The 16,751-nt window shown below is 37.7% G+C and overlaps 1 protein-coding gene across 11 annotated transcripts in view; it reads right to left on the bottom strand.

The window, feature by feature from the left end:
- TANC2 (tetratricopeptide repeat, ankyrin repeat and coiled-coil containing 2) overlaps positions 1–16,751 on the bottom strand; it is a 343,384-nt gene that overhangs the window by 62,660 nt on the left and 263,973 nt on the right. For all 11 annotated transcript variants that reach the window (XM_059048703.2, XM_059048705.2, XM_059048706.2 and 8 more), the window contains 2 exons: positions 9,054–9,220; positions 4,975–5,582 (listed from right to left, as the gene is read on the bottom strand). In XM_059048703.2, coding sequence (XP_058904686.1) covers positions 4,975–5,582; positions 9,054–9,220 — 775 coding nt within the window. The remainder of the gene's footprint in view (positions 1–4,974; positions 5,583–9,053; positions 9,221–16,751) is intronic.

The raw sequence follows: 16,751 nt of genomic DNA, 5'->3' as shown, positions 1-16,751 counted from the left end.
AAAGGCTGACTTAGTTCCAGAAGCCTTTTTTTTTTCTTCGCATGATCTATCACTTTGCTGAATTCTTTCCTAATGCTTTTAGAAAGCAGAATCCATCTGCCAGTTCAAGGGGTTGTTGTGGGAGCCTGCAATGGCCGAGGAGCAGTAACCTCAAGTTCTTGCTTCAGTGAGGGTAAGGTTAAGTATCGTCCTGCCTGGAGGCTCCTGTTTGGATTAAAAAAACAAATAAAACCACCACAACCCTGCAACTCACCATTTTGCGGTCATTTCAGACTTATGTATTCTTTAAGAAGCCAGGGGCTTCCCTGGTGGTGCAGTGGTTGAGAATCTGCCTGCTAATGCAGGGGACAGCAGTTCGAGCCCTGGTCTGGGAGGATCCCACATGCCGCAGAGCAACTAGGCCCGTGAGCCACAACTACTGAGACTGTGCGTCTGGAACCTGTGCTCCACAACAAGAGAGGCTGCGAGAGTGAGAGGCCCGCGCACCGTGATGAAGAGTGGCCCCCGCTCGCCACAACTGGAGAAAGCCCTCGCACAGAAACGAAGACCCAACACAGCAAAAATAAATAAATTAATTAATAAACTCCTACCCCCAACATCTAAAAAAAAAAAAAAAGAAGCCAGGCTGTACAAGTTCCTGACACAGAATTAGTTTTCCTTTATAGGGAGAATGGCCTCTTCTTTTTTTCCCTTTGACAAACTGCTTCTTTTCTGACACTCTGCTTTGTGACATAGATTTTGGAGCACCCAGTCTCTAATGTGTAATTTGCTAACATGGCCAAAATAATTAAGAAAAATCTTAAAGAACATTTATTGTAAGATATCAACTCTGGCCACAAGGAATCGAGTAAGTACTCAACTGTCCCCACAGGTACAGTTAGGACTTGCGTAGGCTTTTCCCTTTTCCACCCACTATAAATTTGCTTCTCTTAGTTTGAGGAATTCAGGCCAGCTCAAATTAGGCTTCCAAATCAAACCTCATTAGGTTCTACAGCTTAAGACTCATTAAAAGTTTACAACAGGCTTCCTGCGTTTTATTCAGTTAAAAATAAGGCAACTGAGACTTTGAATCTCTATGTCAAAACCTTACATGTATATACACATCAAAATGTTGATATGAGAGCTGTTCTTAGGGAAGGGGAGGCTAATATCATGAAAAGAGAGATAACAAGAAAGAAACAGGAAAAAAAAGAGTGGGGATTCATTCAGGGCTAGCCTAAAGCTATGTAGAAATATTAGGCAGTAATTGGACAGCACCACAAGGCTGGTGGCCCCAACTGTCTACTCTATCAGCCTCACATTTCAACTATCAAAGTCATTAATAGGTTGGATTATAAAGGCTGGTGACTTCTCTTAAATGCCTTACTTAAAATACACAAGTTGCATTTAATGTTTTCTACTTCCCTGTTATGAGTATAACAACAGAGATTAGTTTATTAGATTAGTGAGTTAATCTGAAAGCTCAGTGGCCTAGGGAATAACACATAAGACAGATTAATTTCAGAGTATGACAGAATATGACAGTGATGAATAGTCTAAGGCTTAGGAGTGCTTCAAGGGGCAAACTTTTATCTAGAATGTAAATCTAAAATCTTAGAAGTTTTGATGTAATAAAAGATTTTGCAGTGATACTTTGCTTACAGTTTGATAAACACCAACATGCATATATATACAAATACTCTACCCTGTAACCAAGCCAAGGAAAGGTATCTGTAACTCATTTCTTTCTGTGACAGACGTGTATGCAATCTTAGGTCACTCTTTCTGGGATGTCAATGGTCTGCCCTGATTCTGGGACAACAGGAAGTCTGCTATTTAAAATAAGGAAAACTCTATCTCAGCTGCTGCACTGACCTCCAGCTCTGCTTTTTCCTTTCTAGCGCCATCCTCAGATTACTGACTCTCTTCACTTAGCAGAAGTACCTCCCTGGGTGGCCTATTTCTGATGAAGGTCAATTACTTTTTGGCTTCAGTAGAATATTCTCATCTGTGTCTAATTCCCTAATAAGGTCAATAAGTTCAGGGGGAAGATGTGAGTGTTGAAAGCCCAGGAAAACGGACTAGAAGAGATGTTCTGTAGCTTCTGAAAGTTCTGCTTACACAGAGTTATGCATGTCAGGCACTGGCCTACATAATGTGACTTCAGAGGCACTGAGTAAGTCTTCCCTGGTCTACTGAACCACATTAGATGTTCTAGAGAGAAGCTGGAGATAAAGTGGAGAACAGAGTGGGAAACAATGTACAGGAAGTAGAGGCTGAAGCCATAAAGGCAAACCCTGCCTGGAGAGAGTCCTGCTAATCAGACTCGCCTACAATGGAAAGCAATTACAGCCAGTTTCTTTGAAAGGCCAGCCTGGGCTTTGCCAGTGACATTAAATTCTTAGTGAATTTCCATCTCATTGACCCAGGGGGCCTCAAGCTCTGAGATCAATACCTTAGTAACAAAGCTGGTGCCAGACAGTGCTGGGAAGAAGGCTGAATTCCAACTGAGATGAAACATGTAAGAAAGCTTTTTTGATAATGTCTGGTCCTGTTTACTCTCTGCCATTAAGTGATATATGATGATCCCTCAGCAGCCCTGAGTGTTATTCAATCACCAGGGAACAGACTACACAGCATTTGAAGTTAGAAGCGTTTGCTCTCCTTGTCCCAGTGCATCAGCCTCTTGCCAAAATGATTCTAGTTAATAAACAATGTTGAGAAGGTAAGCCTGTAAAGCCATGATATGGCTGCATAAATACCATCTTTTTCCCTTTGAGAGCCTGAGGGTTTTATCTGTTGTAAGGATACTGTTAATTCAGCGTTAGTCTGGCTCCCTTGGACCTCAGTTCGCAATCCTCTGAGACGTTCCAGGATAAGAGAGCAGATCAGCCAGCAAAGTTCCCCTGGAAACTGATTTCAGTGTTTATTAGGCAATTCTAGATTGGTTTCTTTTTCTTAACTATGTCGTTGCCAACTCTGTGTACTAACATCAGCAGCAGTACTAGTGGGATGTACAATAAAATCCTCTTGGGATGGCATACAACTCACAGAAGAGACTCAGACCCAGGGTTTTTTAAAAAAAATCTTGTGCCCCCAAATGCTGATAGCAGAAGACTCCTGCTGCCTATACAATTAGCCACAGGATTCAGTTAAGGTACACCTGAAAGGTCTATTACTGCAAAGAGAGGGGAGGACAAAGACCATCATCCCCTGACCACTTTCTCTGTGCTCTGTGCTAGTCTAGGCATTATGCTACATGACCTCAATTCTCAACAGCTCTAGGAATTATTATTCCTTTTATGTAGATGAGAAAACTGTCTCAGAAACATTATGTAATTTTCCAAAGGCCACAGTTCCTAGAAGAGGTAGGATTTATGAAGCAGGTCATCTGACTCTAACGTTTATGTTCTTTCCACTACAGCACGTTTCTTTAAAAAGTTTCCCTCTTAGGGAAGACAGCACAAAATCTACTGCCTGGCTTAATATCGTCATCAGAATCTGGAACTGATTTTCTAATGAGTCGGCATGAAGTAGGCCGAGCAGCATGCCCACAAGCACAGGTCTCTCTAACATGACCTGGTGAAGAACATGCCTCGCGAGTAATCATAAAATCCCAGTGCGGTCAGAGACGGTCAGCCTCTCTGATGACTCACAGCGGAAGGCACAGGCAAACCTGGCCTATCTTCTTTTTGAGCCAGAATAAGCTCTGTGTTTGTCAGCTATGTTGTTGGTATCTTCTTTGTTTCCAGGAAATCAGGACTATACCTGCTTTTGAAAACATCAACTTTATTAAAGGAATAATTCTTTCAAAAAGGAGTGTGAAGGAGTAGAAAGCACACCTCACTAGGATGCTAGAGATCTAGGTTCTACCCAAGAGAAGGGGAAATAGGTTCATATCGAGTCTGGTTTGTTGAGCTGAGAAAGATTAAGTCAGGGTCAAGCTCATCAGGAAAGAGTGCTGGGGTAAATCAGTGACATCTGCCACGGGTGCAAGATAGGGGAGTGGTGGTACACACAGCACATTTGCCATTCCTCTTTTAACTCCTCTTCCTTTCTCCCACCTGTTAATCTTATGGCAAAAACAAGTGATTCAGCATTTTAAGGCCTTTATAGTAAAATAGGGATAATGACACTTTAAAGGTAAGAGTGGCTAAATCAGCTGATCTCAAGTCTTTTTCAGCTATAAGGTGTAAGATTCCATTTTCCACTGTAAATCTTAGCATCAGCTGGGCTCTAATGGGGTCAGTCTTTGGTGACTGTAACAATGGCATGGCTTTTAAAAGGGCACTCACAATTTTAAAACAATTCTGCTCTAAGTCAAAGAGGTGAACAATGTATCAATTCTTTCTGAAGAATACTGAGGAAGTCTGTTAAATGGTTAAATTAATTACCATCTGGGGACTGCCCTGGTGGCACAGTGGTTAAGAATTCGCCTGCCAAAGCAGGGGACATGGGTTCAAGCTCTGCTCCGGGAAGATCCCACATGCTGCAGACCAACTAAGCCCGTGCGCCACAACTACTGAGCCTGTACTCTAGAGCCTGCAAGTCACAACTACTGAGCCCGTGCTCCACAACAAGAGAAGCCACTGCAGTGAGAAGCCCGCACACTGCAACGAAGAGTAGCCCCTACTCGCCGCAACTAGAGAAAGCCCACATGCAGCAACGAAGACCCAACGCAGCCAAAAATAAATAAATAAATAAATTAAAAAAAAAACAGTTATAGCCTGTGAACCCTAGTGGAATCAGAGAAAGTTGTTTAGAAAAATACAGGAATGTAGGGAGCATTCTAAACATCTATGCAGATTTTGAGTCTTAAGGAAATAATATTGTGAGAAAATAAACGTCATTATAGCCTTAAGAAGAAACAGAGATGATGTTTCCTTTACGTGAAATGTTCAATGAAGAACACTTTTCACTGTTTTCAATACCCATGCTCCATGCAATAAATACAAAATAGGCTCACAAATTGCTTATTACAGATCTATGGCTTACCTGGGATCACAGAGAAATTTGGTTTTCTCTCCTTCTTCTCTCCAGATAAGCCATTCTCGAAAAGAAGGATGTACAAACATACGAGTCATGTCTCTGCGCTTGATTAGGAACATGGAGAGGTTCTCCATTCTCTGCTGAAAATCCTCCCATTCTAGCGTGCCTTCAATGCTGCCAGCATTGATGGCTTGGAAGATATGTTCATCAGTCAGTGGGTGGAGAGAGGCCACTGCCACATTCAGGAGAGGCATCACCCGGTCAAAGGAAGACTGGGTTGGGAACTTCATATTGCACTGGAGTAAGTAAACCTCAGAGAGCGAAACAGGAACTACTTTGTAGCTAGAGCTCTTTAACACTAGATAGCCTTTCTCTATGAGGTCAAATGTGAGTTTCAGGTATAGATAGGACCCTTGACTGAGTGTCTTGAGATGAGAACTGAGTTTGCCAAATGTAGTATTGTCCATTTTGCCATTAAGTGAAATGTTATTCTGGATCTCTGAGCTGCTGTGTATCCGGTGCAGGATGTAAGCCTGCAGGTCCTGGTCTATGGCTTCATTCTCTTCTAGTCGATCCAAAAAAATCCTATGGAAAGGCAGCAGCTTGGTAATTTCCTAAAACAGATGGAGAGAGAGAGAGAGAGAGAGAGAGAAAGACCTTCAGTTTCCCCTAACTCTTGTGATAAACTACGAGGTCCACAAATTTATTCTGAACTTCTGAGTGGTCAAAGAAAAGAGGGAAATACAATCGAGTATTAGTGTCCATAGATTAAGACATATTAGTTGCACAGGAGGGACACTTTTCCTAATATTGAGACTTAAAATGACTTTTATGGGTCTTCATAAAGGGCACTTTAGGAGTGATTTAATAGTCAATATCCTAAATAACACTCACTCCTAAAATAGAAAAGAGAATGCCATATAACTTTTGTTGTAATTTTTCTCAGTGTAAACCATAGCATAATGTCAAAGTACAACTCACTAAGATAAATGTAAAAGGACTTAAAGAATGTCATATAAAAATGTGACCTTCTATCCCGCTTGATAAAATGACTTTATTTTAATGTAGGTTTTTTGGAGATGGCTTTAGTCCAAAGGAACACTTCTAATAGTGGGAAGCTTGGTACCTTGGTGATCTGCTTGGAAATTACATTGGGGGAAGGTGACAGGGATTTGTGGTGACTCTCATCACAAATGAGAGTCCCTCTGGAATCCATCTTTTCTTATCTGCTTATAGACTTTGCTTCTGTAAGTATCTATTTCCTCTCCTGCATTAATTTCCTCTTCTCTTCTCTTTCTGTTTTGTCTCCACACAGACATGTGACTCCATATTCCTCCCTCCAACTACTATATCTCTGTTCCCATGTTTAGCAAAACCTAACAGAAAAGTTTACTCTATTTACTGTATTTCATTCCTCCCTTCCCATTGTCTCCTCCATTTGTTGCAATCAGGCTTCAATCCCGTCACTTCACTGAAATAGTCCTTGTCAAGATGATCAGCAATCTTCATCTTGCCAAATCCAATAACCAAGTTTCATTTCTCATCCTCCTCAACCTCTCAGCAGTATCTGACACAGGTGAACACATCTTTCTTCTCGAGTCCCCTCCTGCAGCTTTTGCTTCCACAGCATGCTCCCCTCATCTTCCTCGTAGCACACTGGCTACTCCTACCCAGTCTTTTTGGCTGGCTCCTCTCTCTTTTCTCAGTCCACGCAGGGCTCACGTCTCCATTCTTTCCTCTTATCTGGTCACCCTCACTCCCTAGAATAGTTGGGTCCCATGGTTCTAAATATCATCTATACATGGATGATGTCTAATTTCGTATTTCCAGCTTAGTCATTTCTTCTGAGCTCTCATCTTATCTCTCTGTCTACTCAACAATGACACTTGGATGTTTCATAGACAAACGTAATGGGATCAAATCAGAACTACTAAAATTTCCCCCCACCACAAAACCTCCGCATGTCAATAAATGGTATTACCACTGACCCTACCACCAAAGCGTAGGACCTATCTATGATCCTTCTCTTTTCCTCAAACCAGCATCTACCCAGTTGCTCACCAAAACCCCACAATTCATCCTTGAATCTTCTCTCTTGCTCATTCCCACATCTAGCCCATCATCAAGTCCTTTTGATTCTTCTTCAAAATATACTCCAAATATGACCACTTCAGAGCGTCTCCACTGTTCCCACTCTAGTCTAAGCCACCATCACCTTTCACCTGTACTTCTGCTTCCATTCTTGATCCCCTACATATTATTATTTACACAGCCAGCAGCCAAAGAAGGTAAATCAGATGTTATCACTTTACAAGGCTCCTTGGAGAGGCCTTTCCTATCTGCCCTACCTAAAATATCTGTCATCCTCATTTATCCCTTTACTCTATTTGTCTTCATAGCACTAACACTACCTAAATTTTTACTATATGTTCATTTTTTACTTTATTATTTGTGTTCCTCACTAGAATACAAGCTTTATGAGGGCAGGGATATTGTCTGTCTTGTTCACCATCATATCCTCAGCTCTTAGAAAGAGCCTTTTATACTTGAAGTACGTAAAAAATGTTTGTGGAAATAATGAATGATCGATTATGAGGGTTCATTTTTAAAGACCTACGAATTGTTTCATTGTCAGCTAAATAATTTTAAAAAGTTATTGGTTGAAGTGAATGAAGTATCTGGGAAGTTATTGCAGGTCTTGATCTATGAAGACACTGACATTTGGACTTTGTGTGTAGAGTACTTTTCCTGTTCTTTGGCACAGCTGAAAAATTAAAGTCACATGGTCTACCAAGTCATACTTAAAACGTCTTTTGAGATTGCACACGGCATTATATAAAAATATAAACAAAGAAAAAAACCAAAACAAACAAGCAAACAAAAATTATATAAACCAAGATATCTCCTAAGTACGTACTTAGTAAAACTAGTCAGAGATTGTGTTCCTGGAAGTTTCTTTTATTCATCTTTCATCTTTAACAAGCTACTGACCATAATGGTACATTGCATAACTTTTAGTTGTAACGATGCATTTATGCTGATTCATTCACATTCTTCAAATTACTTTGAGATTTTAATAACAAACATCTGCAAGTTGGTGGTCAGGATCAGAAGTACAGTCCCTGATCAAAGACGGCAGGTTGACCTAAATTGGTCAATCTATAGGAAAAATACTAAATGCCTGGGAGAGGGGAAAAAGAGGGCACCGAGACTATTTTCTGTATATTAACAACTGTTTTAAGGGAGTTGCATCAAAATAGTGGGATGGGTGTATAATATGCAAAATTTTAATGTTCTTTAAAAGAGGCTATGGTTAGAGGAAAAAAAGTTGAGAAACCCTGTTTCAAACCAAGTGTGAATATGTAAAGAATGGAAAATACCAACTCAGCTATACTGTGAATGGTAAAGAAGGTGGAGCCATTTATCCTTAGCCCATATGTCTTTACAGGCGCAGTTCCAACATTCCTAGTCATTCTTCTAGGCCATAAACTGAGTGATCAGTGAGTGAGCAGGGAAGGTAATTAAAAAAAACTCTTATCTCCCAGTTGCAGTAAATTTAATATAAAGCCTTAATATCGCCAATATTTCTTAGAAAAAGAAATATATAGAAGAAAGTCCATCTTCATGCTATAGAAAGTTGAGAAACAGAGGGAAGAACTAGAAAATCTGACTCTACACTGTACATTGAACTGGATTTTGCCTGGCATTAAATGATAAAAAACATAAAACAAAAGTCAAACACTGAATTAGAGTGTTACAGGATCTATTTGCTTTGCTATACTCATGACAAAGTCCAGAAGAGTGGACTTTCTTTTCATGCTTTTTTGAGGGACACTTTATCAAAACTTACCCAGAACAATGGAAATGGGAATTTGAGCTAAGAGAGTAGTATAGAGAATGCTCTCTCTAGATTGTATCTCTTACTCTCAAAATATGCTCGTTGGGAATTACTCTTGCTAGCGCTCTAGGACATGATAGAGATTTAGAAAAGCTCATCACTAAGGGTTACAAGGACCTAGAACTTTTTCAGTTTAAGCACTCTACAAGGGAAATAATTTATGGTCCAAAAGCAAACAAACACATACCTGTAAACTGGTCCTAACTGTTACAATTAGTTTGAGCCAGGAAGGAAATTTTCCAATCATTTTACTCAGAAATGATACAATTGTATCCCCATAATCCGGTTTGTGAAATTCTGCTTCATTTAATCCATCAATTAAAATGATGAAATCTTCATCTGGGATTTTTCTCTCTGAGATAGAAAGAAACAAATTACTTAATTAATTACTAAGTGGATAAGTGAGTTCTTTCTGGGTCTTTGATCAGTATCTCTTTGGAAGAAAAAATTAGAAAAGGTCTGTTGTGTGTTTAGTGAATGCTCAGGGTACATAATTTATTATAAAGACGTGGAATAATTCATTTACTGAGTTCATTTTGCTTTTCACCAGGTATGAATGTGTTTGTCACATAAATAATATATAAAGCATATGTATCATCATCATCATTTCCCCCATGTTATCAGTTGTGAGACAGCCTGAGCATTGCATTTATGAGAATTTGCACATGTAAATTTATTTTTCTCTCATACCTGAAAAAGCTGGAAAGAATGTTTTTCTCCCCCTCAGCCCCGCCGAATCTGACAGCATTAAAGAGAACAGTATCACACGTTCTTTGGGGAATTTCCAAAAAAAAAAAAAAAAAAAAAAGTTTAATTTGGAGTCCACAGCAGTATATAACACTATATGTGAACACGTAGTAGGAAGGAAGGGATGGAGGAACAGAGAAAAGGAATCCCAACCAACAGACAGATCTACACTAGGCAGGCTGGATTCCAAGATCTTACAGAACCAGCAGCTTCCTAGACTATACCTAAAGCAGCTTCAAGGAGACTAGACCCTTACGTGATCTTCCCAGGGGAGCAGGAGCCATGTAGGAAAGACAAATACCTTTTGTTTCCCTTTCCCGCCTGGAGTCTATACTATTCTAAATTGACAAAATCAGTTTATCGTTAGGGCTAGGCTGCAGATGACCTGGTAAGATTTCAGGTTTCCACTCCCATTTAAATGCTTACTGATTCTTAAACAATATTGAACAATTAGAGATTAAAAAAATCCCCTGGCTGAATGAACATTTCAGTATAAATGAATTGCAAATAACAAGTAAAAGTTCCTAGTTGGTAGGACCTTGCAGGTTCTGAAGAGAGGAAAGCAGGGGAAGAGAGAAAGAAGTCACTGGATGCCTGAAACAGGAAATAGGTTATATCTGAGGAGGAAAAAGAAAGTGAAGCTGGGGACAGAAGGAAAACTCTGAGGAACTCTGTACCACATTGGCTCTTTTAGCTTTTGAAAGAGTCAAGACTAATCGAAACTCTACATATTTTTGTTTCATATTTGAAAATACGCAGATTTTTTGCACGATTAATAAAACTTTATATTTCCCCTCTAAAGTACAAGCTTTACATAAAGGAGTTTAATTTCAATAGCCTAAGTACTATAAATTAGTTCTCAAATTATAAAGAGTTTCAACTATCACTTTCATCTGGTGACTTTAGGAAGAGAAATGAACTATGGATTTCAGCTCTCTAACTGTTAACAGTGATTATTAATGAAATGGCATTCTAGATGATGTAGGGCTAAGAAAACATATTACTCCTTTAGGGAGCCTCAAGAGTTCCAGAAGAGAGAGGAGTTGCTTGGAACTAATTGGGATTTACCCACACAAATGGGGGCTCTTAAGTTCTTGATTTTGAGGACCTTGGCTCCCTTTAAGCATACTTGTGTCTTTAATTCCCATAGAGGAATTTTCTAATTGCATTCTGCTTGGCGATATACTAGAGCTATCCTTTGTTACTGAGTAGAACCTTAAAGTATCGTGAAAAATGTTGACGCTCATGTTTTAAAGAAAAATATATAATTTGAAATCTAGCTCCTGAATCTAAATTGAAAGTGTTTTCAACTGAACTTTGCTGGAAAGAAAACTCCAGCTACCTTTAAAAAATTCCCTATTTTAAAAACTACTGTGATAAAATTTATATATAATTAACAATTAATTGTGAAGAACTTGACTGTACACTTTGGTGAGTTTTGACAAACACGTATACTCATGTAACTGACATCCTGATCAAAATAGAGAACATCTCCATCATTCCAGAGAGTTCCCTGAGGTTCCTTCCCAGTTCTCAATAGGCAATCACTGTTCTGATTCATATCACCATAGACTACACTTGCTTCTTACGTTTGATATAATGTTTCTGAGATTCATTTATGTTGTTGAGGGTATTATTAGTTTGCTCCTTTTTACTACTAAGAAGAATACTAAGAATTTAATACTAAGATTTCATTTAATATCCATCGAATGAATATACAATTTGTTTATGTATTCTTTTGTTGAAGGACCTTCGGTTGTTTCCAGTTTTTAACTACTATGAATAAAGTCAATACAAACATTTTTGTATGAGTCTTTTTGTAGACATATGTTTTCATTTCTTTTGGGTAAATACATAGGAATAGAATTGCTTGGTTATAAGGCAGATTTATCTTTCACTTTATAAGGAACTGCCAAATAGTTTTCCAAAGTTGTACCATTTTAAACTCCCACCAGCAACGTGTGAGGGTTCCAGCTGCTTACCATCCTCACCAACATTTGATGTTCAACTTTAAAAATTTTAACCACTGTAGTGGGAGTAAAGTGGTATCTCAGTGATTTTAATTTGTATTTCCCTGACGACTAACGATGGCGAACACCTTTCTATGTGCTGGCAGCCTATTTGAATGTCTTCTTTTGTGAAGCATCTAAATCTTTTGTCCATTTAAGAATTGGATTATTTATATTTTCATCAATGATTTATAGAAATTCTTTAGATACTATGGATGCAAGCGCTTTGTCACACAAGTACACAGAGTGAATTATTTTCTCCCCTTTTGTGATCTGCTTTTCCTTTTTCTTAGTGTATCTTATGTGGAGCAGACATTTAACATTTTGATGAAGTCCAATTTATTAATTTTTTCCTACATGGTTAATGATTTTTAGGACCTAAGAAATCTTTACCTACCCCAAGGTTGTGAAGATATTCTAAGTTTTTTCTATTAACTTTAGAGATTTAGCTTTTATATTTTGGACCATGATCTATATTGAATTTATTTTTGTGCACCTATGGTGTGAGGTAAGGATTAAGATTCATTTTTTCTCCATACATGTATCCAGTTGTTGTAGCATCATTTGATGACAAAAATTCTCTTTTCCAAATTATCTTGGCATCTTTAGGAAGGTCAACTGACTCCATATGTGTGGATTTCCTTTTAGATTTTCCATTCTGTTCCACTGATCTATTTATCTATCCTTGTGGGAATACCACCCTGTCAGTGGAGTGCTAGAGCCAGCTCAAGCTGCTTCATGGGAGCTGACTGCTAAATTTCTTATGGTCAGATCAGGCCCCCACCCCTGGACTGATTCTTAAACATTTACTAACATATTACTGCTGTCATGATTTCTGTAGCTTTATATTAAATCTTGAAACCAGGTACTGCTGGTCTTTCAGTACTGTTGGTTTTCCAATTTTTTTCTTTTTTAAGATTGTTTTGGCTATTCACAGTCCTTTGAATTTCTGAAAGTTGTCAATTAAAAAAAAAAAACCTGCTGGGCTTTTGATTGGGATTATGTTGAATCTACAGACCAGTATGGTAGTAAATGTTTATGTTTGTAAATCTCCAATCTACAAACATGGCATATCTCTTCCATTCACTAAGTTCTTTAGTTTCACTCTGCATGTTTTGCAGCTCTCACTGTGGAAGTCTTAAACATCTTTTGTTAAATTTGTTCTTAAGCATTTTGATTCTATAGAAAACAGTATTTGCTCCAGTTATCTACTGCTGCATCAAACAGCTAAGAGTTACTCAAATGGCTGGGAAACGGAATCATCTGCAACAAAAACTCACATGTTTGGTGTCAGGGCCAGAATGACTTGATGACTACAACAGTCAACTGGAACACTAATATACGGCTGCTCCATGTGGTTTGTACTTCCTCACAGCAGGGTAAACTCAAAGTAGTCAGTCTTCTGACAATGGCAATGCATACCCCCAAAAGCAAGTGTTTCAGTGAACAAGATGGAAGCAGCATGACCATTTATGACCTAGGCTCAGATATCACATAGCATCATTTTGTAGTATTTTATTGGGTGAAGCAGCCACAAGTCTGCTAAGATGCCAGGGAAGGAAACACAGACCCTAACTCTGGATGGGAGGAATGTCAAAGATTTTGCAGTCACATTTTAAAACTGCCACATTACTTTTTAAATTTCAGTTTTCAGTTGTTTGCTGGTAGTATATAAATACAACAGATACTGCATATTAACCATATAGACTGTAGCTCCACCTATGTTAATTCTCATAGGCTTTTTTTTTCTTTTGTAGATTCCTTAGAGTGTTCTAGGTAAACAATCACATCTGCAAATAAAGACAGTTTTACTTCTTCCTTTCCAATCTTTATACTATTTGCTTGTTTGTTTTCTTATTGTGCTAGCTTGGACCACACATGGAATGTCGAATGTAAGTCGCCTTGCTCCTGATAGTAGGGGAAATGTATTTAATATTTCATTGTTACCAGCATGTGTTTTGGAATTATCCTTTATGAGACTAAGTTTTCTTCTATTCTTAGTCTGCGGAAAGTTTTTATTGTTAATTATAATATTTTGTTAAATGTTTTTCTGCATTTGTTGAGATTATAGATATATATTCATATAAAGACATATAGATTTTCTCATTTATTCTGTTAATATTATGAATTACAGTGGTTAACTTTCAACTGTTAAACTAACATTGCATTCCTGGTCAAGTAAAACTAATCATTTTGCTATTAGTGTGTTTCACAATTTTGCTATTATGGTTATGAGGAATACATATCTGTAGTTTTCTTTTCTTATAAAGTCCTTATCATATTTTGGTTTCAGCATTAATGCTTGTCTAATAATACAAACTGAGAAATGTTCTCTTTTCCTTTATTTTCTGAAAACATTTGTGTAAGATTCATATTATTTCTTCTTTAAATGTTGGATACAATTCATTAGTAAAACCATCTGAGCCTGGAGTTTTCTTTTAACTTACAAATTAAATAGATAAGAGCTAGTCAGATTTTCTCTTTCCTCTTGAGTCACTTTTGGTAAGTTGTGTTTTTTTTATAGAATTTGCCCAATTTAAGTTGTTGAATTTATTGTTATATAGTTGTTCATAATAATCCCTTATTTTTCTTTTAATGTCTGTAGGAACTGTAGTGCTAGCTCCTCTTTCATGCCTGATGTGTTTTCCTCTCATTTTCTTGATCAATCTTCCTAGGGGTTTATTCATTTTAATGATTAATTTTTTTCTATTTCACTGACTGCTGCTCTTGCTTTTTACTATTTCCTTCTTTCTGCTTACTCTGGGTTTATTTTCCTCATTTTTTTCTAGTTTTTTAAGTCATAAACTTAACCACTGATTTTATGTATTACTCAGTTTGAAATATTCTATAATTCCCTTTGTGATTTCTTCTTTGTCTTATGGGTTGTTTAGAAGTACACTGCTAAATTCCTAAATATTGGGGGATTTTATGTGTATTGATTTCTAATTTAATTCCATTATCTCAGAGAACATTTTCTGTAAGATTTTAATTTTTTGAAAATTTCAGACTTATTTTATGGCCCAGAATAAAGTCCATAAGCACTTGAAAAGAATCTATATTGTGCAGTTATTGGGTAGTATTCTATAAATGTCAGTTGGATCAAATTGGTTGACAGTATTGTTAAAATCTTCTATATATTTACTAATTTTTGTCTACTTGTTTTAACAGTTACTGAGAGAGAGGTGTTAAAATTTCCAACTATGATTATTTGTCTATTTACCTCTTTGGTTCTATTAGTTTTTGATTCATGTATTTTGAACTTCCATTATTAGGCTCATACACATTTAGCATTACTTTATCTTCTGATAAATTGGTTCTTTTATGTTTATCAAATGCCCCTCTGATAATACTCCTTGTCTTGAAGTCTAATCTGCCTCACATTAATAGACCCACTCCAGCCTTCCTATGCTACATGTTTATAGAGTATATATATTTCTACCCTTTCACTTTCAATCTGTGTCTTTAAATAACCTCTCCTGCAGACAGCATATGGTTGGGTCTTTTTTTTTTTTTTTTTGGTGGTATGCAGGCCTCTCACTGTTGTGGCCTCTCCCATTGTGGAGCACAGGCTCAGCGGCCATGGCTCACGGGTCCAGCTGCTCCACGGCATGTGGGATCTTCCCAGACCAGGGCATGAACCCATGTCCCCTGCATCGGCAGGTGGACTCTCAACCACTGTGCCACCAGGGAAGCCCGGGTCTTGTTCTTTATACAGTCTGACAGTTTCTGCCTTTTGATAGAAGTATTTGGTCAACTTAAATTTAATGTAATTATTGATATGGTTGATTTTAATCTCTCATCTTGTTGTTCCATACTAAAAAAAATCATTCTGTTCTTTCTTTCCAGGCTTCTTTTGGATGAATCAAACAATTTTTAGTATTTCACTAATTGTATAAATTGTGTTTCCAGCTATTGCTCATGATGGTGCTTTTGTTTTAAGGGTAAGAACATGGGAATTTGATAGAATAATTAAATTCCTCAGAACAACATTTACCAATGGGGATATCTAAAGCTGGTTATGGAGACCTAAATGAGAAGCAAATATATCTAGTAGCAAAATTTAAAAAACACATGAATTATGGTTGAGAATCTAGAGCTGAGTTTGCATGCATTTGGATATTCTCCTTGAATTAGCCTTAAGATGTAGACCCTTGTATCACTGACTTTCCTTCAAGGTACTCCTACATGTGGGCAATTTCTATGTTCACTTATTTCTACTATGTCCAAGGTGAGGTAATCACTATGAAGGATAAAAGTTGAATAAGAAAAGGTTCCTAACTTCAAAAGCATGCAATTTAGTCAAAGGAATAAGTACAGAAATAACTAATTCTTATAAAGCACAAAGTATAATATCTGACATATAATAAATATTCAATAAATGTTAGTAATAAAAATTTAAGTTCTTATTATACCTACAGTAATGTATGAAGTACCACAAGTGAGATATAAAAAAGAAAAACCTATTGTCAATTTGGAAGGATATTGTAACTTACTGGAGGGGGCAGGTGGATCAGCAGGTATTTCATAAATGAGGTGGTATTTAAGGTGGTCCTTGAAAGATGGGTAGGATTCTGACAGGCAGAGATGTGAGGAGAAGGTATATCAAGAAAAGGAAACAATGATCAAATGTATGGAGGCAGGAAAATGGAGGGGAGTATTTAAGGATTAGTGGATACTCTGGTTTACATGTAAACACAGGGTTCATAAGGGTAAAAGTAGATAATAAGGCTGGAAAGTAGGTTGGATCCAGGCCATTAGTACCTTAAATGATAGGTTAAGGAGCTGGAAGTTAATTCAGTGAGGTAATAGGGAAGCACTGGAGGTTTCTGAACAGGGAAATTTAGTGATCAGAGCAATGCTTTACAAAGCTTTATCTGGAAGCAGTACATAAAGTCTAGAAGACTGGAGAGCCTGGGCAGAGACTACCCACCAGGTATGCCATTAATGGGTTAGAGTTGTGCCTAAAAATGAATCCCTTCAGCCCTCAGGACTTCGGGGGATTTGTGAAGCTGTAGGCTCAGGGCCAGCCATGTCCAGCCATGTCCAGCCATGAGGAGGCATGATTTTTTTTTTCTTTTTAGAGGAGGCATGATTTTTTATCCCAATGTGCTATACAAATTTTAATAATT

Source organism: Kogia breviceps, chromosome 19 (assembly GCF_026419965.1).
Source record: "Kogia breviceps isolate mKogBre1 chromosome 19, mKogBre1 haplotype 1, whole genome shotgun sequence".
NCBI classification, from domain to species: Eukaryota; Metazoa; Chordata; class Mammalia; order Artiodactyla; family Physeteridae; genus Kogia; species Kogia breviceps.
This window is presented reverse-complemented; position numbering and strand designations above follow the sequence as displayed.